This window comes from Lissotriton helveticus, chromosome 11, assembly GCF_964261635.1.
Source record: "Lissotriton helveticus chromosome 11, aLisHel1.1, whole genome shotgun sequence".
Classification (NCBI taxonomy): Eukaryota; Metazoa; Chordata; class Amphibia; order Caudata; family Salamandridae; genus Lissotriton; species Lissotriton helveticus.
Window position 1 is genome coordinate 52045945 of NC_136072.1, and position 25829 is coordinate 52071773.

The 25829-nt window shown below is 45.8% G+C and overlaps 1 protein-coding gene across 2 annotated transcripts in view; it reads left to right on the forward strand.

Moving 5' to 3' along the window:
• Positions 1-25829, forward strand: part of DIS3L2 (DIS3 like 3'-5' exoribonuclease 2) — an 879376-nt gene that overhangs the window by 794381 nt on the left and 59166 nt on the right. For both annotated transcript variants that reach the window (XM_078666543.1, XM_078666544.1), the window contains one exon: positions 1070-1156. In XM_078666543.1, coding sequence (XP_078522669.1) covers positions 1070-1156 — 87 coding nt within the window. The remainder of the gene's footprint in view (positions 1-1069; positions 1157-25829) is intronic.

Genomic DNA, 25829 nt, shown 5'->3' on the forward strand with positions numbered 1-25829 from the left:
GGATGGTGTGCACCTTACTCTTAAGGTCCCCCAGGAAAGCACTTACAACAGAAATTATGATTATCCAGGTATTCCAGCCGCCGTCTAGATTCAAGGAGAGTTGGATTAAATTTACCGGGTACCAGATAACTCATAGTATGGACCTTAATCGGGGACAGACCCTTAAAATCTGATTTAAAAAATATGTCCAGATGCTTTAACGGGTGTTCCTTGACAAATACTCTAAATGGAGTGTACTCCGTCTGTTCCCCATGTGGCAAACTCTCCACCCTGGTTTCTTAACAAAAAGCAGTGGTTTAAGATCTGGCTGACTTATAGCAGGCCTTTTATTTGGATCAATAGGCACTTCAAGAATTCTCGTGTCTTTGCAACTTTCATGCTTGACTTTCTCAAGAAGGCACATGATCCTTTACTGCTTTCCATCTTCAAGCAGATGTAGGCAGACACAAAACAAAGTAAGATTCTCTACAGTGTAATCTGAAATCTGAGATCCAACCAATCTGCATAAATATTTTTGCTTCGCACTGCATTGCTTTAAACATTTAATGAATGGAAAAAGCAGCTCTGCTTGTATATCTGCCTTCTTTCGCCTGCCTCTGTTTGTGTAGCTTTTTTATATAGTTAATCTTTTCCTAGTGCGGTTTCTTTTAGACTTTAGTTCTTTGTGTCTCTGTGTCAGGTACTTCTTGGAGCCCTCAGTGTAGGTGTAAGATCTCCTGATTCTGACTCACAGAAACTGTACTTCTCTTGACCAGAACATGATCTGGATTTCACCTGATTTGACCCATCTTGTGCTCCTGCGTTTAGGAGAAGTCATGTGGGACTGGAGGGAAGTGGGCAACACGGTGATGGTTGTTGTGCCAAGGGATGTGACCAGTGAGGAGATGCTGGTTTGTGTTGGTGGGTGATGGAGAGATTCACTGTGCTGCACAGAGAGGCTTGCACCTATGTGTATCAGTGTATGAATGGATGTCGGAGAACCGACCGCGGTGCTGTTATCCACCATGAGTGACCGAGGGCCTGTATCCGCCTCTCATCCTCTGGTACCTCTCTTCTCTTGCCTCCACAGAAATCTCTACATGAAACCTTTGGGAATGACCAATATGCCGCTGCTCGGAAGGAAGTTCTGACCAACCTGTGCTCGCGCCCTATGCAGGTAAGGTGAAGAGATCATGTGTGAAGAGTGAGATGTGTTCTCCAGGTCATGTGTGAAGATTGAGATGTGTTCTCCGGGCCCTGACCGCTGCAGTAGGAACTGCTAATGGTCAGCGTGTGTTCCACAATGTGAGCTGCAGGGAGAAGCTGTTGTCTGTGTATCTCAGAGCCGCGTAGGAGGTGCAAGGAAAAAGCTCTCGAGAATTACAAGCATTGACAAAGCCCACAGGTCTGGCTTTAAATGTTCGAACACATGCAAGTACACTTAATCGCCAATTCTGGTTAGCATGTTAAGGCCAGAAATGTTGGCTTTGCCAATTCTGAGGAAAAAAGTATCAAAAATGACTGCTCTCTGTGTAGAACGAATACAAGAGATTAATCATTGGACGTGATAACGCGTGTGACGATTGAGTGTTCTTTAAAGTTGTAAAAAAAGCACCTAATGCATCCCAGTGGAAGCATTTCCTAGAGGGTGGAATGAAGCCCCAAGCAACCAAGTGAAAGAGAAGGACCCCTTGTGGTGGAGCAAAAACCCACGCTGAATATTTTAAAGAACTGGTAACAATAGATCTTTAGAGAGCTGTGCTGTCGACCTAGGACTAACAATGATCTTTACGCGACCGTTCGATTGCTGTACACGAGGTCCTTTTGGGAATATGTGTGTCTTGCGCTTTAAGTAAAGCAGAGGCAAGATCACGAGGGCCACAGTGAGGAACTGCAGAAGTAAATGCAGAGACAGCTGGTGGATGCTATCCCTGTGGAGATGTCCACGCTTCAGCCTTTTCAAGAATGGAGGGAGACATGATTAACCCTGGGCGTAGGACAGTGCTACGCTTGCGTAGTTTGCGCAGCTACACGAATTGCACTTAGGACAGTGCAAAAACGCGTAGCAGGCATTTTTTGCTTACTCGCGGTCCTCAACATCAAGTTGGCGACCGCGAACGAGCAAAATTACATCCCGGTGAGACTTTCCTTGTTTGCGATCAGCAACATCAAGTTGCTGATCGCGACGTGGAAAATAAACCTCCTGGTGAGATTTTCGACGAGGGGAGGTCGGGTTTCTCACTGTGAGTGGTTGCGTATGCTCGCGACCGCTCGGGATGAGAAACTAACAGTCCGCGTTGGGAAAGCTGCAGCTCGAGTACAAATCTACTCGAGCGGCAGAAAATGACCGCATGCACTGTGCAAGATGTGGTTTGCACTGATTGCACAGTGCGGACAAGCATCCGGCACTGTGTAATCAGTGCGAACAGCATCTTGCACAGTGCACTACGCAGTTCGCGTAGCTTGCAAAGTGCACTTCACGTAGCTACGCATAGCGCTACTACGCGAACTACGTCCAGGGTTAGACATGATGCTGGTGGTGGCAGCAGCAGCTAAATGTATAACTGAGCTGTCAGGAAAGACCGCTTTCATGGTGTGTTGAAATGCAGAGCTTTGGTCTACTGTGTATGAGTACTAGACTGTGAGACCTAGCTCTAAATCAGAGTACTGGACCATTAGACCTTGCCCTAAATCAGTGATACAGGAGCGCAGTCTGGGTTCATCTTTACTTACAGCACTGTTGATAGGAGTGGTCACCAGAGTTGCTAGTTTCATCTCCAAACTCTGGGTAGAATTTATCCCTCTGTGGCTTTCCTTCATGTAGCCTGGCCGGCATCCCTCTGTGAGGCCACGACTAGACTACTGCAGCGGTGGTCATCTTGGAATTTCAGAGGAACTTTAAAAATTACAGAAAGTTCAGAGGGTGACTGCGCGGTCACTGTTTATACTTAACCGCATCGATGCTGATGACGGAACCGCTCCGTCATCAGCCGCGGTGGCGCTGTGCTGATGACGGAGCGGTTCCGTCATGGCACGCCCGATGCGCCTGTGCGGCGCTGTTTTCGCGCCTGCGCGGCACGTTCTATTGAGCGGGCGGGGCCATGACGGAACCGCTCCGTCATCAGCACAGCTCACCCGATGCTGGTGACGGAGCGGTTCCATCACCAGCGTGTGAGCGCCGCGCGGCCCCCCCGCCCCCTTAGCGCTGCGGCGGAATAGCCGCTGCAGTGAAGGGGTTAAGAAACTTATCCACTCCTCCGCTGTCACACTCTCCTTCGATTGGCTGCTGCTAATGAGCAGAGAAGCAGAGCAGCTTCAAAAATTGTGAGAAAAACAGAGGGATGGAGAAATGCTTGTTTTAAGTTTAATCAATGAGTATGTACTTTCCTTTGCTTTTTTGTTCAGTTTGGTGTTATGGACGGGGACTGACCGTATTCACTCAGTCTCTCCTCTGCCACAGGAGAGAAAGAATGACTGCTGAGGCTTGTTCCCTTTGAGGGGTAACTAGCAGCTCTAGATATTTTGACATTTTTGGACCTCTTTAGTGAGGTGCAGCTTCAGTCGCGTGACACAGTGAGTTACAGGACCCCTGTCTGGATCTACCCAGACACTTAGTATGACTTGGTGAGAACATCAAACAGTGATGGGTGCAGGGCTGGAAGGATCTTAACCCATGGTAGCTACGCCCTGTGCATTCCGCTGCATTGTGAGTGAATGAATGACTGAAGTTCTATTTGTATAGCGCATGGCTTCCCTGAGGCCTCCCAGCGCTGATTGATAGGTCAGAAGAAAAACGGAAGCCACTGTGCTATCGAAGCGTCCCGAAAAGATGGGTTTTCAAGAGCTTCCGGAATGCCAGAAGATTTTTGTTCTCATCGAAGAGCAAGGGGGAGAGAGTTCCGGATCTTAGCGGCGTTACACGAGAAGGAGCCTCCGCCCCATCTTGCTCTTCTTATTTTCTTGGGGGTGGCCAGGCATAGAGAACTGGAGCGCAGGGTTCTGTGAGGAAGATAGGAGGTGACCAGAGAGTGCATAATGGCCGGACCAGTCTTCCAGATGGCTTTATGAGCCAGGCACACAGCCTTAAACTGTATCCTGGCTGGGATGGGGAGCCAATGAAGATTCCTCAAAGCTGGTCTTGCAGACTGCCATAGCGGAGTCTGAAAAATCAGCCGAGCTGCACAATTCTGCGTTACTTGCAGTTCATGGATGGTAGATTGAGGGGCTCCAAGATATAAGGCATTCCCATAATCCAAGCGAGAGAGTATAAGGGCCTGTACCATGATTCTTCTCACCTGGAATGGAAGGAGGGGAACGATTTTCCCCAACATGCTCATCAGTCCATAGCAGGTGGCTGAGAGCTTAGTAGCCTGGTGGTGTCTTGGTTCATTGTGCAACTTCTGATGGACCAGCCATATGCAAATGACGCGTTGGGCTTATTATGGAAATAGAGGACATTTCTTAGAAACAAACTCTCCTCCTGGGCTTTGAGATCCGCCTCAACTCTCAAATGATGGTTCTTTGTCCAACGTGTACTTCTTGGATGGGGCAGGTGCAAGGGTGGGATGGTGGGGGGGGGTAGCAGTAGAGAGTTGGGCGCTTCATTCCTTATTACCACACAAACATTGAGTTTGCTTCATATTGAAACGTGCAATTTAGACTATAAAGAGATGCTAAACTCCACACTGTTTAGTTATGAGTTTCTGTGTCATTCCCAGGTCCATGCTGTTGATGTTCTTTGATGAATGTCGCTCTTTGAAACAAAATACACGAGTGTGCATTTCTCTGGTGTTACACTACTTACCCCACACACAGGGGAAGACTGTTCGGCGCGCCCCTCCCGCCTCTGTCCCTTACTACAGAGTACATTTTGCCGGCGACAAGTAGGGACGGGCCATCAGTCACACGCTCAGCCCGAAGCCCCAAGCTGTCAAGAAGGCCACAACAGCTTTGTCTAGTTCCAGGCCATTACCCCTCTGGCTTCTTGCTGTGTCGCCTGGAAAGTGAGGCTTCTGGTTGAAAGTCACTTTAGACTCTCTTGCCACTTCTCTCTGGGCTCAAATCTGCACTTTATGGGTCAGCATGGATTGCCCAGTAAGCACGAATGGAGCGGTTTTAGGCACAGCGCTGTCTGATTATAGCCCCAAATCACTTTGTGCATCCTGCAATAGCACCCTGAGCTCCAAGCTGCTCTTTAAAGCGCTAGGGACAGAGTCATTTGTTGAAGATGTCACTGCCAAGGGGAAAATGCAATTATATGAGAGAGTTCTGGATCCACACCGTGCGTTGGAGAGGAGCTGTAGATATAATTAGATTTGCTCCCCCAGTACCACTTGGAGGCTTCTCTGCCAGTCGCCCAATGTGAAAAATCCCCTTGCTGTGGGCAAAGCAGCCGTGTTGGAAGTTGACGCTTATGGCACTGCTGAGACAAACTCTTTGCAAACCTGCATGGTCTTGTTGGTATGTTCCAAGATGGCGGCTGCTAGTCAGCGGTAAAAAGGTTTTCAAGGATGGGTCAACCTCCTCAGAACTCAAAAAGAGCACAAGGAGAGAGGGCTAGACCTGGGAAGCCCAGCAGTTGAAATCAGCTAGAGCTGTAGTGCCTCTTACTACCCCCCATTATTCAGTACAGATGGAATCTTCCTGCTGTGTTTGGTTCTGGAAATCGGGTACTAATGGATTCATATCCCACACCTTTGCTAGACTATGCCATTTGCTCTTATGGTGCATTGCATTGTGTGAGAACGTGGCCTGCTAGCGGGTGTGCATCTCTTCCCATATGACCTACACTAAAGATGTGTCATTGCATCTCCTACCAAGAAGATGCCTCATCAGTCCATTCTCTCTACTCCACACTTCTTTTTACACTTGTATCCTCTAGGGCCCACTTTTTGTGTCAAGCTTTACAAGTTGTTACAAGTTGGCACTGATCTCGTCCAGCCTCCACTGCTGTGCTCATTTCTGTTTTTTCATCGGTTGTCTTTAGTCCCCAGTTCAGGATCCCATTTGGATGAGACCCAGCTGGACTGCCGGGGCCCTGAGTCTCTTAATCTAGACATGCTATGTTATGTTTACTTTATCTGATCTTTGTGAAGAAAATTGTTGCACCGATATGGCTTCCAAAGACACTGGAGTTCTTTACCTAAGTTAGGGATGATAACGTTCCAGCAAAGTAGCGTCCATCTTTGACATACTGAGGGAGTTCTTGACAAAACAGCGGCTATCCGTTGCATAAAGGAGTCCGTGGCCCAGTGGTGCCCATATTTTTCATAATTGTGGCTGGTACAATGTTTTGTCGGTGCAAATTCCTGCTTTTTGATGAACCCCCTAGATACTCCATGAAGAAGATCACATGGCATGAAATGCAAAGTCTCTATGTATGTGCTGGTAGTTATTGTATTGGATGAAAACGAGAAGCTGAAAGGGTGACCCAATGCGAGCGGTGAGCGAGGTGTTTTCTCCGCAGGCATCTTGCCTTGAAGTCTTTCACATTTGGATTTCACCGTCCCGACACTCTTTCTGGATGTCTTCTCTCTTACACTGTGTGCCATGGAGTCCTTCTCCTTTGGAATTAACCATCCTGAGACAGGCTGTTTGGCAACGTGCCGGTCACTTAGTGACTTAACCAGCGCTGTTCCTCTTAAGAGGATCAGAATTCTGGCTGACTTGTTGAGCCTGGAGATTTGAGCAAACCTTAGAGCCTCAACCATGCAACATTGCTGCAGTTTGAAGATGGCGGCCATTGTCTGCTCAATGAAAGGAGGAGCCTGGTGGGAGTGAGCGGTTGCTAGCACTTTGTGCAAGGGACAGCCATGTGCTATGTAAAGCAGGGTGAACCTGCAGCTGATTCAGGTGTTGCAGTAGCCATATCAGAGCAAGGGACCAAGGTATGGAGATGACAACGGACAAGTGGCGAATGATAGAAAGATGTCTAAAGCAGCCGCTGTGCCAGGGCGACCTGAATAGCACGGCAGATTTCTCTTGCCCAGTCAAATTAAACCAAGTTAAATGAAACTTGATGCTGGGAGTCCACATACTATTGCAAAGGACATGATACATGTGCCCAGGCGAGGTAAACCCAGTGGGTTGATTGGTCAAATTACTGTGTTGTCAACTTTACAGGAGAATACCCAACATGACCTGATTTTGAGATGGTCTGCTGTGAACGGCAAGGTGGTGTGTAATGGCAAGAGACTTTTTCTTTTCCTGTTACCAGCCCCCACCTCAATTGCCAGAAGCAGTGATCTGCAAAACCACAGGAAAAGGTTTTTAATAATGCATGGACCAAGTCACCGTACTTTACCCTGCCCAATGTTGCGATGATAGTGCCTTTTCAATCTGTTGCTCTGATGTTTGCCCTCCTGTTTGGAGGAGCATTTGACATTGTGATGGTATTACTGTGTAGCCAAACCAAACCACTCCCTCCTCCAGATCCCTGTCTTGTGGTGGTCTTAGCCTAGGTTTCATAGGGATGGTATTTGGTCAATTGGCCAAGCTGCTGAAGTTGGCACTTAGAATCGCGACGTTGGCACTTGTCGCAACACTGTGTGATTCTGAGCAAATCATTTCATTTCTCTCTGCCAAAAAATATACATTTGAAATAAAGGTCTAAATATATTGAATATAATTGTGTAATTCTGAGATGTAAATCTCCACTTGAAGTAGTTACTCTTGCATTATCTCCCACCATTGCCATAATGTACAGGACTCCATCGATCTCCAGTTAGGCTCATTCTAGCCAACGACCAAGACGTATATGTACATTTGTCACCTGTCTACAAATTACTCTGAATTGTGGGAGCTACTTGCTGGTTGCAAAGTGGTGCCAGTGGTCAACTTGCACCGACTGCCTTTTGGGATGCTTCTGTAATGTGCATTTCTTTCCTTAAAATTAATACAAGAAAATTGTTTGAAAGATAAAATGACAAGCTGATTTTTGGGGCTCACCTAAAAATAAAAATCTGGTATTTTTGCCTTGACAATGTCAATCGACTCATTGGAGAGACTAAAACTTATTCATCCAAAATGACCATTATGTCACACAATTTTGCATTTTCAAACAGTGACCTGACAATGTTTTGACCAAATCATTGTATTTATGAATTAGATGGTACTTGAGGGATATAATGTATGTTTACTTATGGAAGGTCATTGCTAAGTTTTGATTATTTGGTGCCAGAGGGCACTTGCTGCTAAGGCACCGAGCCTCTAAAGAAAGTTGGAGTCACTTTATTCATCTTTCTGTCCTATTCGGTGCTTTGACAGTGCTGGTATTTATATCCCATCACTGTCAAAGCTCATCTGCTGCTAGTGCTCAGGATCCCCTCTCACCGATGGATGTACGACGGTACAACGGGTGGTATTACGACGCGTACCGTTACAATGCGACTTTTACAACGCAAGTCGTTACCACGACTTGCGCTGTAGGGGTGCGGACTTAGGAATAGTTTAATTTACTATTCCAACACCAGCCTACGTACAGTAGGGAAGGTGTTGGAATAGTAAATCTACTATTCCTTATCTTAGAGCGCCCTCCAGCGCAAGTCGTGGTTACGACTTGCGTTGTAAAAGACTCGTCGTAATAGTACTGCGGGGTAACATCCGCGTTGTAAAGGATGTTCCCCCTCACCGATAGTGTGTTTTGGGCCTCCCGTCCTCATTGTTTGAAGTCCGACACACCCCCCCCGAACTGATCTGTTGACTTGTTCTCCTGTTGCTAAGCTTGGCTATATAGAGATTATCCCTTCGGGGACCCTAGGCGTGAAACTTTTCAGACGCAACATTGATGTGTTAAATGTTGTGGCTCTTACTGGTGCTTGGTACTACTTGTCCTTACAAAGCTCACAAGGGCTACCAAAGGGCCTCAGTCAGTTCATTAGAATTATGATCAGTAGGTGGGACCCTGAGCCCTGTCTGATGAGGATCCATCGACAGTGGCTCGGAGACCGATAACCTCTTCCCTCCTTATTGTACAGATGCTGGTTTATAGCTTGATTTACAAAATACAGGAGGCCTGGATACTTCTCCAGAAAGGGATATCACTTACCCCTTCTGAAGTCGTCCTTGTTAACTACAGCCTTCTTACCTAAACCAGATGCCCGAGGAAATTTATCTGGCGTTTTGTGGATGTCTGATCCAGTAACAAGCAACAGCAGGAAACCCAGTAGCTGCTATCTGCCCCTGCCTCTGCTGCATCAAAGCTTCTCAGAGTCTGTCAATAATCCATCTTCTGGTGAGGTGGGTAGGGTTGGGGTCTCCCATTTTGCAGACTGCTGGGTCATCCAGTTAACCTGCAAAGACTAGGCCTTGCCCTTCCTCTCACAACATTTGTACCACCCTCCTTAAAAAAGAACGTGCATTCCAAAATGCACTTTTGTTTTGCAGGCAAATGCTTTTCTTCTGTTGAGCAAAGGGGTTATAAAAGTGATGCCTTCAGGAGAAAGGGTCACAGGATTCTACTCTCTTTACCTCTGGGTTCCCAGGAAGGACGGAGGTTTGAGACTCATCCTCAACCTTCAGCCTCTTGCTTAAACTTGTTCATTCTTCAAGACAAGTTCAAGATCATGCCATTCAGCCAAGTCCTTCTTGACACTCAGTGTGGACCAACAGGATGACTACTTTGATCTGAGGTTCACCGTGGAGTTCTCAGCACTGTCAGTTGATCGGATACCACTGGGCCTGATGACCAGGCCATATGTTTTCCCGGAAGTGCCGGCAGTTGTGGGGAGGTTCTCTCTGGAAGCCATGAGATCCAATATTTCTGTAATCGGATGGCGGGCTAGTGAAAGCGTTGCCTCCAGCACTGGGGTAAAAGAACATCTTCGGTGCTCCGCCACAACTTCGGCTTGACAGTCAATCCGGAAAACCCATCGCCACTGACACAGAGGTTGATCCTCATAGAGACGGCGCTGAACATAATCCACATAAAGGCCTTGAGAGATCATTTCGATATTTCTGAGATACAAATCCTTGTTCTGCAATCCATGGATGTGCTGGATCTAATGGCTTCCTCCTTACTGCTGATGCCACAAGCTAGATGGCAAAATAGTGACAGTGGTCCCAAAATCAAGAGAGGCTTTGGGTCGCATGCAGGTCTTCGAGTCAGTCTATCGGTGCAACTGAGGTGTCCTTCCTCGTGTTCCTTCAGCCCTCCACAGGTGCATGCTACTGTAGTCATACGCCTCTTCGCTTGGCTGGGGCACCAACCTGGGTGAAATGATGGTGCATGGTAGTTGGTCCGCATCAGAGCCGTGCGTGCAGGAGCTGTGTTCAATCTGACTTGCTACGAAGGCCTTCATCCCTTCAATCTCAAGAGGATCCTGTCCGACAGCATCGCCACTGGTCACTATAGGAACAGACAGGGCAATATAGAGCTATGCACCCTGTGTAACTGGCCGATTCATCTTCGGCAGTGGACTCGCGAAAGGAGGAGTCTCTGGCTGGCTGCACTCCTTGCAGGCTCTGAGCCACCTCTCTTGAGCTGTACCCCGAAGTGACCGACGGGACCTTCTGCAGAGTGGGATGCTCATATGTGGATCTTTTCGCCGTGGACTACAATAGGAAGGGTTTGCAGTTTGTGCCATACTTGTCGCTCACAATAGTCCCTTGGGATGCCTCCAGGGCCAGCGTGGCTCTGGGCCTCCTATACACATTCCTTGTGAGTCTTATGGGTTTCTAAAACAACAGAACACAAGGAGAGGACTGAATGGTAAGGAGACGAATACCAGTCCCTGGATACTATTTTTCGGTTACGAGAAAGTTGGAAATCTTGGATGGCTCGTTTCTGGTCCACCTCAGCCTCCTGGGATTGGGTGAAGATGTGCAGAATAGGAGCCTGTATTTTATGCACACCTTTGAAGATGATTCTTGGTTTTAGATGAAGACGATGAAGAAAAACTGGAAAGGTGGACAGGATCAATCTTTTTTCCGTCAAAGATGCATTTTGCAGCTCAGTGTCCAATCACTTTTGAACAAACTGTGAGAAATGACCATTAAAGGCGGTGTCTTCAGAAGTCGCCTTGTGGTATCTGTGACGCTATTTCTGAAGGAGGTGGAGTTGCTAATGGGCCAATCTCATTATATCTGCAACATTCGAGTTGGAGGCGACATACTGGTCCAAAGTGAAGCCAGTGGATTTCCGAAAGGCCAGACACCACAAAGGGAAAGTTGCAATACTGGTGAAAAGACATTTTTATAATTGATGGAATTGACCATAATGCTCTCTGTAGATCTTCAACTGGCTGGGGGTTGGAAAGGGGACCATTGGGTACCCCACAAGTTATTGGAAGGGAGCAATGCGGAAGACTCCATCTTAAACTATGATTCACAGAAGAGGAAAGAGGATGAACCAACCCAGACCAGAACCCCCCCTCCCCCCCCCCCCCCCAGAGATGGCCCGAAGGAAAAGAAGAACTATGGGCCAACCTTTCCTCAGTGGGCTGAGGAGAGTTGGACCTTGTGAAGTTTTTAAGATGCAAAAGAGGTGAGAGTTCAATACGGGCAAAGATGGTCATTAACATTGGAATTGACGCGGTAAGGAAGTGGAAAAGGCAGACCAGAGTGGACTACACTAACGTGAGGAAGATGAAGCGGTCAAGGCAGCGTCAAAACTTTATGGTAACAGGGCGAGATAGTGATGTAAACTGCACTATGGATAGCGCCCCGCCGCCCACCTCAAAGCACGTAGTATGTTCGAGAAATATCAGGGCACGAAACTACTAATCAGAAATATAAAAAGGCCAGAGTTAAATGGATTGTCCAATTATGTAAGAACCTGGGCCTTAGGAACTATCTCGAGGTGTATATACTTTTAAAATATGATATATCCTTTTTGATGGCATTTGTTACTTCCAGGTTTCTATTTTCCATGTGGTGTATTGGAAGTGGTAAGATTAAATTATTGGGATCAGGGAGATGTGGAAAAGTAAATTTTGCCATGTTGTATGTGCCTACGTGTTCCCCATGTTATGTCATATGTGCATGATCGATATGCATGTATTCCCCTCTGATCGATTAAAGACGCAATTATAGTTGTGTCCATCTCTAGTATGCCAGTTTCCAGTCTTCGTGAATACAACGAATATTAGGCCTATGCAAAGTTATGTTGCCACGTTTCACGGTGTGCATGTTAATTCATTGAAAAGTCCCCGGTTCTAGGCCTCAAAAGGGCCCGGACTCAGATTCAGCTCCTGTTTCCTGAACCCTCTCCGAGGAGCGATACAGCCCCCACCTGTATCCCTGACCCTTAGCTTACTTTCATGCCTCGCAGTGCCCGGCTCGGCCTGGCTCTGCCTCTCAGTCTGCCAAGAGTATGTTATGTTTCTAGTTATCAGTCCAGCCCTCCTTCTCTGCATTCCTAAGCTACTGAATCGCATCAATAGTTTCAGTCATAGTCTAGCCTTTATGTCTCCATGTAAGAGAAATACTGTACTAATGGTCATCGAATATTCCTCAACACGCACTACATGTAGAATTATGCATGCCCCAGTGTTAGTGTCTGTTAGCCTTTACCCTGATAACTTTTGGATTCTATCAACATGTTCCCTAAACACGAGATACTAGATATGCCTGGGTACATGTCGCTCTGACACTCCAGACTTTCGTCTCCTCTTCTAGCGCAGAAGTCATAGCCCCCCAGTTCTCCCTGGTAACACGTCATTGCCAGTTTGCGCGCACCACTAGGTTAGAGGTCCCAGCTGCTCAGGTAGCCCCCTCCATGTTTCCGCCCCTTTTATGACATATTCTGTTACGTTTGCATCACATGTTTATGTATACGCCCTGTACACGCCTTCTTGTTACCTCATTCTGCTCTTATCTTTCGCGACTGCTACAAACTCCGCCTACTGCTACGCCTACTGTATTGACTGTAATGTAAATGTTTTAACTATATATACTTGTGCACTGTCATTAAAAGTTAGCGCTCCTTTGTCCCTGCCCCAGGCAGCTGCCATCCCATCCCCGTACAGGCTGTCCTGTTCCAGTCCTTTAGGCTTAATTAAAGCCTGTCAACTCTAGCTACCTCGTATCTTGACTCTTATTTATTGAGCTATCTATTTGTATGAGTATCCTGAAAAATAGTACCGGTAATTAATTATTTATTTACCACATAATGGCGCCCGAATAGGGACTTGCCCTTTCCCCACGCGCCGGAGAAGCCACGCAGGCCCCCTGATCCTCTGCAGCCGTGACGGAACCATACCGTGCACGTGCAGATATTTCTGCTTCAAGTATCCCTCAGGCCCACGGAGGAGACGGAGGTTGCGGTCCAGCGTCCAGACGAGGCGGTGGAGGAACGCGGCGAGTCCCGACCAGAGCCCAAGCCGAGAGTCCGAGGTATCCGGAGGCCCACCTGTAACTGAAGTCCGAAGTTCGTCCGTCCGACGTCGTAGCAGTCCAGTCTAGTCCGAGGCCTTCCGTTCTTGCTGCCCGGTGAGTACCGTTGCTGGGGTAGTATCTAGACAGGGTCAATTAATTTGTCTCTGGTCCGTGGGTTTGGGTACACAGATCCAACACGAAGTGTCCACCTAGGTGGATGCGGGTCCTGACGTGTCTCTTTATGGGACCGGTAAGTTTCGTACTGTTTTAGCAGTACATCTAGTCATTCTAGTCAGTTCTGTTCTCGAGAAAATTCATGTATTCTGTTTTCAGTATTTCAGGTAGTATTCTGTCCGAACTGTTATTTTAAATGTTATTTCATGTGTTTTCAATGTCGTGGTATGAGTGATTTGTTTTCTTAAAGTTATTATTGTGCTTATCGTGTATTGTATTGTGTCCAGCCTTAGTTATGCCTCTGTTCAAGAAGTTACGTCAGTTAAAAACTAGAAAAGGTCTGCTCGAGGAAGCAGTTCCTGTCCCGCCTAGGGACAGTCCAGGTCATTTTATGTATCAAAAGCATGGCATAAGTGCCATATTATATCTAGATTTATGGGTAGAGTACACCAAGGAATTAGAGGAAAAGTATAGATGGCCCGTATCAGGTACGTGGGATGCCGAGTGCATCATGCGAGTAGAAGAAGCATTATGGAAAAAGAAAGCCAGACAGTCCCAGAAAGATGCCATCGAGTTATGGCGCAAAGAATCTCACAAAAGAACCGAAAAAGAAATCAGAAAGTCAGAATTAAGTAGAGAGTCCTCCGAAAGAGCCCGAGAAAGGGAATTGATCGAAATAGGTGAACGAGTTAAAACAGAACAGTCAGACAGAGAAATGCCCTTATTAAGGGTATGTATCCTCTTCTTGCCGAGGGCTTGCCAAAAACAACCCCGGAAGCACCATGTAATTTTCCGCCGCCATTAGTTCCGATTAAGCTACGTCACAAACTGACCGCAGCTGATATTTTTCTCTCGTCCTATTTGGACAACACAGTCCCAGAATATGCGAATCCAGTTCCGCCAGCTCCTGTAAATAATGTAATTCCTGTTCTTCCAGCCACCGGGGCACCTGTTACAGCACCTGTTACGGTACCCCCGGTCCAGCCCATAGTACAAGTTCCCGCTACATCAGTCACTCTGCCAGCACGAAGAGTATCAGTCGATGATTCCAGTTTAGGGGCCGCGGGGGGAGGTCCTCCGGGTACCCCGCCGCCACACAAACGTGTAACGTTAGTCGAGTTACATGAACGTGCGTTACAGCGTACGCCCAAATATCAGTCCGTTGCAGATATCAGACGAGCTCTTACTGAATGCCGTTATGATCCAGTCCCAGGCGATGATAATATGGTCATATATTCATTGCGTGTAAGACGGGTGACCGAGTATTTGGACACCCTACCGAATATGAAAGAAGATCTAGACAGAATATATCGTTTCATCCGTACAGGGGAAGATCCAGGAAGTATTGGCGAAATCATGTCTCAAAGGAAAGCTGAGACTCAGCTCATGCTATTAAAGTTTCTAATCAATTGTTTAATTAGGGAACAAGATTATCCGACTAAAGATCCGACCGAAATGAAAGTCCTGACAAGGTGGAGTGATAATATAGCCGAGGGTAGACACAAGACACTCAGTAGTATAGAAAGTATGTACAAGAAAATACGTAAGGAAATAATAAGGTTACACGAGAAACGCAAAGAAGCACAAGTAAGCGAGAAAGAAAACGACTCTTCTACTGAAGAGGTAGACGACGAGAATACCGCCAGAATAGCGTATGTAGGTAAATCTAGATTTCCAGACCGACATTTACGCCTAGAACACAAGAAAGTCTTTCATCTTCCAGCACCAGAACAAGGTTCTCTAGAACAAGTATTTCAAGCTACCGATCACATTCTGAAATCACGAATCGGTTATAGTGAACTTAGTACCATGCATGAACAAGAACTAGTCCGATCAGCAGTTCGATGGACTACTGATTCTACCACTTTTCAGACGAAATAGTGGCACAAATGTTTCTGAAACTGCCCCCAGCCGAGCAGCGACTGGTGGGTATGTATATGATCCAGCACCTCATTACACTGTATGAGGGTCAGCATTCTGATCCAGGTCCGTTACATGATGTCCTGAACGAGTTACTCCAGTATAAATGGAAAGGTTTAGGTACCGATTTAATTAGTGTCATTCTAGAACAACGCCACAAATATAGAACGTTTCTGAATCCGCATTTTGTTCACGTCTCACCCCCAGAAAGTAAACCATTTTACATAGATAGACAGCATCCGTTACGAGAAGTACATCCAGTTAGGACACCGGATGGTGAAATGCAACGAGTATTTGTTTACACCCCTATCACAAAGATGGAACTCTTAGAGATGAAGAAATTAATTCCCTGTCATGACAAAGATCCAGCAGGGTTCCATCGAGAATTAAAAGACATGCTCCGTATGGGAGAATACACGTATCCAGATATTATTAAAATGTTAAAGGTCCTGTTGCCCGCAGGGGTATATGAAAAACTCAAGGAAAAAGAATGGGAGGTGGGAGAGAAAAAGATTGATTGGACAGCTCTAGAAGCTGAAGATAAAATACGAGTACCAGGTACCGGTCTTGGGGACAAATGTAAAGAATTGCCCGAGTTATTAATTCAAGTCTTGCCTAGGTTATTAGCCACGAAAAAGGAAGATTGGGATGCAATCTCAGCATGCAAACAGAAACAGGATGAAGATACTAGTGATTTTTATTCTAGATTCGAGAAATGTTTCATTATCAACAGTGGTTTGAAGACAGGTAGCGAGTCATACCCTCATCTTTTTGTTACTAAACTAGTCGAGAATTCGAGCCCACAAGTTAAAAATCGAGTTTTGAAAGTCGAAAGCACTTGGCAAGCTAGTACCCCGTCACAAATGTTACAGATGCTCCAGTATCATCAGAATAGAATCAGGGAAGAGCAAGACCACGAAAGGAGACGTATGAAAGACACGAAAATGAAAGTACTAGTTGCACAATCTGTTCCACAAGACAGTCAGAAGAGGGGTCCGAATCAGGCCAGTCATCCTGCAGCTCCCGTTAAAGGGACATGCAATTATTGTAAACAGCCAGGTCATTTTATAAACGAGTGTGCAGTTCTGAAACATAACATAGCAACTGGTAAAACTAAAGAAAGACCACGTCCGCCTAGACAAGAACAAGTTTCACAGACTTCTCAGTCACCACAGAATGCACAACAGACAGTTCCAGCACCGCAGCCTATCGCTGCAACACAGCATGTTACACAGCAGATGTACCAGTATGCCCAGACAGAGTATCCAGAGTATCAACCGTATTCATGAAACAGCCTGGAGAGGGAGGTAGGCTTGCCTCTCATCGAGATACCTGTAGATCAAGAGGGTCCCTATGTACACAGTCAAGTATTAGGGAAAGACAGAACGTTTTTGATTGATACAGGGGCAAGTAGGACTACTATCAGTCATGACGAGGTTCCAGGGGCTCCGCTCTCAGGCTCTAGAAATGTTTCCCTTGGATTTTCAGGAAAGCCTATTGTAAACGAGATATCAAAGCCAGTTACTCTAGAAGTTGGTCCATTGTCCCGAACTACTGATTTGTTACTTACGAAATCATGTCCAGAAAATTTGTTAGGTATTAAGACCTTGAAAGAATTAGGTGCAGTTATTTGCTGTTCCCCAGAAGGAATACGTATGTTTTTAAGGGATTTTAAAGGTCACTATGTATTACGAGATTTTGATCCAAGATTGTCAAATGTACCGCAGCATTTATGGGCGCAAGGTCCAACTGATGTAGGTTTTATGCAAATCACACCCCATCGTGTGACTCTCAAGCAAGGTATAGTCTTGCCACGAATCAGACAGTACAGATTGCCACCGGAGGCTGTAGCAGCCTTATCCAAAATTATTGACGAGCTCATTGCTCAAGGAGTGGTTGTAGAAACTGACTCCAATGTATGTAATTCTCCTATCATTCCAGTCATGAAACGTACTGATCCAAATGCACCTCCAGTATATCGATTAGTGATTGACCTTCGAGAGCTTAATAAATGTATCATACCCCAGTATCCAGTAGTCCCAGATATTTCTTCCCTATTGACAGCTATTGATTCTGAAGCTACATTTTTTACTGTAATCGACCTCAAGAATGCATTTTTCAGTGTTCCAATTCATCCAGACAGCCAGTACCTTTTCGGTTTTTGTTTAAATGGAAGGAGCTATAAATTCACACGAGCTCCTCAAGGTTTCACAGAAAGTCCTAGTATTTACAGTCAAGCACTTAAGAGACAACTAGACAATATTCACATGCCAGCTGACACTGCCCTGCTCCAGTATGTCGATGATCTATTGATCACAGCCCGTTCTGAACATGACTGCGAGCGAGCGTCACTTACAGTCCTGTATTTCCTAGCCGAGATGGGGCACAAGGTGTCCCCTTCGAAGCTTCAATTCTGTGTCCAGCAAGTGATCTACTTAGGCCACTTACTGTCCAAGTGGGGTAGGCAGTTGACACCAGACCGTATCCAGTTAATAGCGAGTCTTCCACAGCCCAAGACACAGAAGGAGGTACGAGCTTTTATCGGCCTTACTTCTTACTGCAGACAATGGATTCCTCAGTATGCATTTCTAGCAAAGCCACTGATACAGTTAACGACACAGGAGGCAGCCGTATCGACTGTTCTCCCTTGGACATCTGAACATACACTTAGTTTTAATGAATTAAAGAAAGCCTTATGCCAAGCACCCGTTCTTGCTACACCGAACTACAGTAAGCCTTTTACACTTTTTGTCACAGAACGTAATGGTACTGCATTATCTGTTCTCACACAAGATCAAGCAGGACAATACAAGCCTTGTGCTTATTTTTCGAGCACATTAGATCCAGTAGCCCAGGCTTTGCCTGCGTGCCTCAAGTCAGTTGCAGCCACAGCTCTAGCAATCAGACAAAGTGATTCCATAGTATTAGGACACTCCCTGACAGTACAAGTTCCACACTCCGTGGAAGTTCTTTTAAACCGAACACAGACTCAGCACTTGACCATTGCACGTTTAACAGGTTATGAACTGACATTGTTCCAGCCACACATAGAAATCAGACGCTGCAACGTTTTAAATCCTGCTACACTGTTACCGTCAGTTACTTCACATTCTGCCACACATGACTGTGTGGAAGTCATTAACACTATGACTAAGCCAAGACAAGACCTGACAGACATTGCATTATCTAATCCTGACCTGACACTTTATGTGGATGGTTCATGTATGAGAACTAGTACAGGAGAACTAGTAGCCGCGTATGCAGTGACTACTGAAACTGAAGTTATTGAGACACACCGTATTGACACCCTGTCTGCTCAAGCAGCAGAGCTAGTTGCTCTGACCCAAGCCTGCATACGTGCCAAGGACCTGAAAGTAAACATATATACAGATTCACGTTACGCATTCGGAGTTGTACATGACTTCGGAGTGCTCTGGCAGGAGAGAGGTTTCATGACTTCTCATGGAACCAAGATTCAGCATGGTCTCCTCATTCAAGCTCTGTTAGATGCAATACATTTACCGACAGCTATTGCTATCATGAAGTGCAAGGCACATACGAAAGTTACTGACATTATTTCCCAAGGTAACGATCTAGCAGATCGAACAGCCAAGCTTACAGCTCAGACTCCAGACATTCCAGTTAACATGACACAGACATTCACTCTAGATCCGACTACCTGTATGACAGTTAAGGACCCTACACAAGATGTCATAGACATACAGTTACATGCTACTCCTGAAGAAATCAAGAAATGGTCCGAACAAGGAGGGGTCCAGACAGATCAGGGATGGGTGACGAAGGGAAAAGCCACATGGTTTCTCCCCGACTCTATGGTTCAAGTCATTATTAATACCGCACATAGTCCAGCACATCTAGGAGAAAAAGCCATGTTAGACAGTATCCAGAACATTTGGTTCAACAAGCATTTACGAGCTGCAGCCAAGCAGAAAGTCCGTACCTGCATGATATGTTGCCAGTTCAATCCAGGTAAAAGTGTCCCGGTGGAACAAGGTGGATTCCAACCTCCTGACCACCCTTTTGAAGTCCTCCAGATGGATTATATTCAGATGGAGCGATGTCGAGGTTTCAAATATGTTCTTGTAGTTGTATGCGCTTTGTCCAGGTGGACAGAAGCATATCCAGTTCCAGATTACATAGCAGCGACCACTGCCAAGCAGTTGGTTCGTGAATTCTTCCCCCGTTATGGACTCCCTAGGGTCGTGTATTCTGATAACGGCCAGCCATTCTCATCTGAACTCATGAAGCATGTTTCCCTTCTGTTAGGGTACCAGTGGAAGTTTCATTGTGTGCGCCATCCTGAAGCAGCCGGTCTCGTAGAGAGACATAATCAGACCCTGAAAATCCGTATTGCCAAAGTTTGTAAAGAGAAAGGTGTAGACTGGCTAGTAGCTCTGCCAGTCGCTTTATTTTATATGCGCATGGTCGCACATTCCAGATCAGGTCTGTCCCCGTACGAGGTCGTATTCGGCCGCCCCCCAAATATGTGGGGTACACCTAGACCCCGAAGTATTACAGATGTTTCCAGTAATATGCTGACAGATTACCTAGCTTCCTTGATGTCTGCCCTACACTCTTGTCGTTCACAGGTTGCCGCCACATTTCCAGACAATACCGAGGTGAAACCGCATGAAATCGTTCCAGGAAACCTCGTACTTATTAGGAACTTTGATCGTTCAAGTCCGCTGGAGCCCCGCTGGAAACAACCTCAACTAGTCCTCCTGACCACCCGTACGGCCGTGAAGTTGGAGGGCCGTAAAGGCTGGGTGCACCTGTCCCACGTCAAGAAATTTCATGGACTTCGAGAAAAAGAGTTTGCCGAGAACATTTTTAAGGACTGCCAGAATTCTAAAGACTGCCCTATTCTCAAGGACTGTCCCGCTACTGATTTCGAAATCAAGCCCTCCCTGTTAGAGAAAACTCCGCAGCAGGAGTATAAATTAAAGCTCCGGTCTAGTAAAATAAGTCAGCCAGTTTAATTGTCTAAGTCCCCCTCGGGTGAAGCGGTTAGACAGGTTTCTGACATGTATGAGATAGACCCCCATAGTGAGAGAGTTAGTCAAAACTCTATCAGATGTATCGTTTTTCTAAGTTTTATATTGTTTTTGAGTTTGATGGTTACCTGCACAAGTTATGCATTGCATTTATGTTTCCCAATTCCTCATGTAAATAAGTTTGCTAATGCTACAGTAGAGCACACGTTTAGTGATCTGCCTCCTCACGAGTTATCCTATCGTCTTGCTATGCGCAACAATACATTCATCCGTATGTTACATTATTCACACCAGACCAGCAATGCCACTAATTGTTGGGTGTGTGGTCGACTCCCCCCTTTCCAGACACCGAAGGGAGTTCTGCCACTCTTTCCTTATCCATTTTCACATAATGGTTCGTGTGGAGCATGGTCCACGTTAACGTCATCCTCTAATGATATGTCCCTTCTGAATAGAACAGGTTTTCCAGACAAGCAAGGTCTCTCCCATAGAACAGGGTTAGATCTAGAAAATGAAGTATATGATTTAGGTAATTATTCTTCGAATTTTATGGTCCTGAATGTTCAGTCTGATACTACTCCAGATTTGCCTGCTATTTCAGTGCTACCAGTCAAAGGCGAATTATGTGTCAGAAAGAATGGTTCCGCACATGTAGGACATAGTGATTGTACTACTATTGTCAAGTATAGTGACAGTGGGAAATTTATTTTCAAAGCCTCACGTCATTCTTATTTTGTTTGTGGTCAGACCGCATATGTTCGTCTGCCCCTCGATTGGGATGGAACATGTTACATTGCCTTCCTACTGCCACCAGTTTTTCTAGCCCCATCTGATTATCATAGAAACACACATCTAGTACACGTCAGACCTAGAAGGGAGATCGAGTCCCCAATTGTCGATCAAACTGAAACTGCTCTAGAACAGTATACAGACTTCAATAGAGGTTTCTTCTTCTTTATAGGACCTATCCAGAATAGTAAGTTAATTCGTAGATTAACCAGAACCCTTGAAGCAGTAGTGAATGAGACTACTTCTGCTCTAGGTAACTTAACTGAAGAGCAATCTGCTATGAGATTTGTCGTGCTCCAAAATCGTCTCGTTCTTGACGTCATACTGGCCGATAGAGGAGGAGCATGTAGAGTCATCGGATCTAGTTGCTGCATTTTCATTCCTAATAACGCGCCGTCTGTTTATTCAGCTATAACCAGACTTCATAAAATTGCCCATCAGTTACACCAGAATCCAGGCACCTGGACATGGTCCGGTTGGCTCTGGAGTATCATATCTGCTTGGGGATGGAAAGTGTTGTCATTCCTAGGTATTGCAGTAATGATCATATTCAGTTGCTGCCTCTGTATACAATGTGGCCCTGCGATTTGCGGCATTTGTGCTACATCATGTATTCCTAGTCCTAAGTCCCGTTCTAAATCCCGTTCCAAGACAATTCGAGACGAGCAAATGATACTGTATGAAATGATAGATGGTATCATGAATATTGATGTTTCCTGATGGAAACGTAGGGCACAAGGAGGGAATGTGGAAAAGTAAATTTTGCCATGTTGTATGTGCCTACGTGTTCCCCATGTTATGTCATATGTGCATGATCGATATGCATGTATTCCCCTCTGATCGATTAAAGACGCAATTATAGTTGTGTCCATCTCTAGTATGCCAGTTTCCAGTCTTCGTGAATACAACGAATATTAGGCCTATGCAAAGTTATGTTGCCACGTTTCACGGTGTGCACGTTAATTCATTGAAAAGTCCCCGGTTCTAGGCCTCAAAAGGGCCCGGACTCAGATTCAGCTCCTGTTTCCTGAACCCTCTCCGAGGAGCGATACAGCCCCCACCTGTATCCCTGACCCTTAGCTTACTTTCATGCCTCGCAGTGCCCGGCTCGGCCTGGCTCTGCCTCTCAGTCTGCCAAGAGTATGTTATGTTTCTAGTTATCAGTCCAGCCCTCCTTCTCTGCATTCCTAAGCTACTGAATCGCATCAATAGTTTCAGTCATAGTCTAGCCTTTATGTCTCCATGTAAGAGAAATACTGTACTAATGGTCATCGAATATTCCTCAACACGCACTACATGTAGAATTATGCATGCCCCAGTCTTAGTGTCTGTTAGCCTTTACCCTGATAACTTTTGGATTCTATCAACATGTTCCCTAAACACGAGATACTAGATATGCCTGGGTACATGTCGCTCTGACACTCCAGACTTTCGTCTCCTCTTCTAGCGCAGAAGTCATAGCCCCCCAGTTCTCCCTGGTAACACGTCATTGCCAGTTTGCGCGCACCACTAGGTTAGAGGTCCCAGCTGCTCAGGTAGCCCCCTCCATGTTTCCGCCCCTTTTATGACATATTCTGTTACGTTTGCATCACATGTTTATGTATACGCCCTGTACACGCCTTCTTGTTACCTCATTCTGCTCTTATCTTTCGCGACTGCTACAAACTCCGCCTACTGCTACGCCTACTGTATTGACTGTAATGTAAATGTTTTAACTATATATACTTGTGCACTGTCATTAAAAGTTAGCGCTCCTTTGTCCCTGCCCCAGGCAGCTGCCATCCCATCCCCGTACAGGCTGTCCTGTTCCAGTCCTTTATGCTTAATTAAAGCCTGTCAACTCTAGCTACCTCGTATCTTGACTCTTATTTATTGAGCTATCTATTTGTATGAGTATCCTGAAAAATAGTACCGGTAATTAATTATTTATTTACCACAGAGACGCGTAGTATCTGCCCCCCCCCCCCCCCCCCCCCAACAGACTTGAAAAGTGGGATGTCTATTGGTTCTACCTGTTGGTTAAAGTCTCAGCCTATATTATGTAACTATACGATTTTTAAATGTACTGTTCGCTGGTTTTTAATCGATTTTATGGCATTTTATTTGATGGTTTTAACTTGACAATGAACCTGTTTGAGATTCAATTGCGATATCATATGTATTTAATGTTGCTTTTTATTCCTGTTGGTTATGGAATACCCAGAATTTTGCTTTTATTGATGTTTTGGTATTGCTTTTATGGCCGTAAGGCAGATCATAAAGCTTTCTTTCTTTCTTGACTGACTGACTGACTAATCAGAAAGAACAAGAGAATAGATCGATGGACAATGGATGTGTCTTCAAAATAGATCATGTGGTTAACACGGATGGGCAGATGACAGTAATCCTGCCCTGAATTTTCATTTCACAAACGAATGCTTTCTGCGTGTTGTAGTCTTGGTTTACGGGGTACAATTCACGTGGTATATAGTGCCCACAGAGAAGGCATATAAAAATCATATATATTTTTCAAGTATTTCTTTTTCACTGTTTTAAATTTCTATGTCTATGTAAGTAATTACATAATTTTTTTAAATTTCTTTAAATAACATTTATCTACAACGAATACAGAATACGCCGAAGTAGTATTCAGGGACAAGGCACATGCACCTATGTCTCCAGTTTAAAGCCTGTTTTGGGTTGAGCTAGTGGGACCTGCAGCCTGGACTGCACTTCTCAGAGTTAATGATGCTTTTTTCTCAGCATTCCCTCCCCTGCTCAGAAGGTTGACAGGGCTAATTGCCTGCTAATGGGCAACATACATCAAGCCGGATAGAGCCTCTCGAGGGCGGCAGCTTAATGTCACCTATACCGTAGGTGTTCAGGGCCCTCTCAGGATCAGTGCAGGCTGTGCATCACCCAGATCTGAAAGAGACTATTAATTATCGATTCTTACCTTCGAATTACCCCCAGGCATCCGGTAACTAATCTATAACTAATATATGTCTCTTATAGATATATCGTTACCGAAGGTAAGTAACTTGTTCTTTAAATACATACATAGGGTACATTTCACACAAGTGCTTAAACGTACGGTATATATTTTATGGGAAGCTATTTGCCCGAGCTGTGGGGGTAGTAAGGCTCACCTGCTCCTCGGCATCTACTTCATCCTGGCGGGGGCTGGTTCTGGAAGAAAGTGATCGCTCGGTACCGACAGGCAGTGGTTGATGACCACACTCGAGGTCAAACCCTGCACCATCACCCTAGGCCCCGGATGTCCAGGATTAGATCCAGAAGTGTTGCCCTGCACTATCACCCTAGATGTCCAGGATTAGATCCAGATGTGTTGCCCTGCACTATCACCCTAGGCGTCCAAGATTAGATCCAGAAGTGTTGCCCTGCACTATCACCCTAGATGTCCAGGATTAGATCCAGATGTGTTGCCCTGCACTATCACCCTAGGCCCAAGATGTCCAGGATTAGATCCAGATGTGCTGCCCTGCACTATCACCCTAGATGTCCAGGATTAGATCCAGATGTGTTGCCCTGCACTATCACCCTAGGCGTCCAAGATTAGATCCAGAAGTGTTGCCCTGCACTATCACCCTAGATGTCCAGGATTAGATCCAGATGTGTTGCCCTGCACTATCACCCTAGGCCCAAGATGTCCAGGATTAGATCCAGATGTGCTGCCCTGCACTATCACCCTTGGCCCCAGATGTCCAGGATTAAATCCAGATGTGCTGCCCTGCACTTTCACCCTTGGCCCCAGATGTCCAGGATTAGATCCAGATGTGTTGCCCTGCTTCTGATGCCCATGTATCGAATCGTCACACTGCGGGCTCCAGGAGTCGGGACCACTGTTTGAAAGACGGTGCGGGGATATGAGGAACGGGGTGGTGGCAGAAGTGCGCGTGGCTATGGTCCACAGGGTTGACCAGCCGGCTGCAGAAATGCCTGATCGGGGCAAAGGACTATGGAATTGTCAGCCACTACCGAGCGAAATGACATCTAATGTCCTCTTGTATCGCTGTGTCCACGCCTCCCCCAATTCCTTGATCACATTTTAAGGAAGTCCATCATCTGGCCTGGGGTTGTTCCTTGGGCGTGTTGCGGCAGACAGTGCCCATTGCTTTCTCCATCCTGGGGTTCAAGAGCTCCTGAGGTAGAAGTTCTGAGAGGGGAGTGGACACCTCCTCTGAGCGGTCTAAGATTTCACCTGATTATTCCTCTATAGATTGTCTTGTGTAGCACTCCAGTGCACTGGGCTAGGTAAACACTCAGAAATACATGTATGAAAAATACCTTCAGTATATTACAGAAGATATTTTGAACGACTATCAACACCCAAGCCCACAGCTGTGCACTACCTGTGGATATAGAATTCACAGTTCTGTGATAAGATCATCACCTTTATAGATGTGGAAGATTACTGGGATAAATACAATTTGAAAAATCAAATCTTACATTCTGAGTCTATTTATTCATTGCAAAAGGCTCATGGTATAAATGTTTTTCTTGGGATTAGCAGTCAATAAGTGAAAGAAAAATATTATGCATTTCGCTTCTGTACTAAAATATTTTTGTAGTCTCGTAAGATATTTAAAAAAAAATCTTTCTCCTCTCGCTGTGTCGTGGACTCTGTCATTGCCAGGC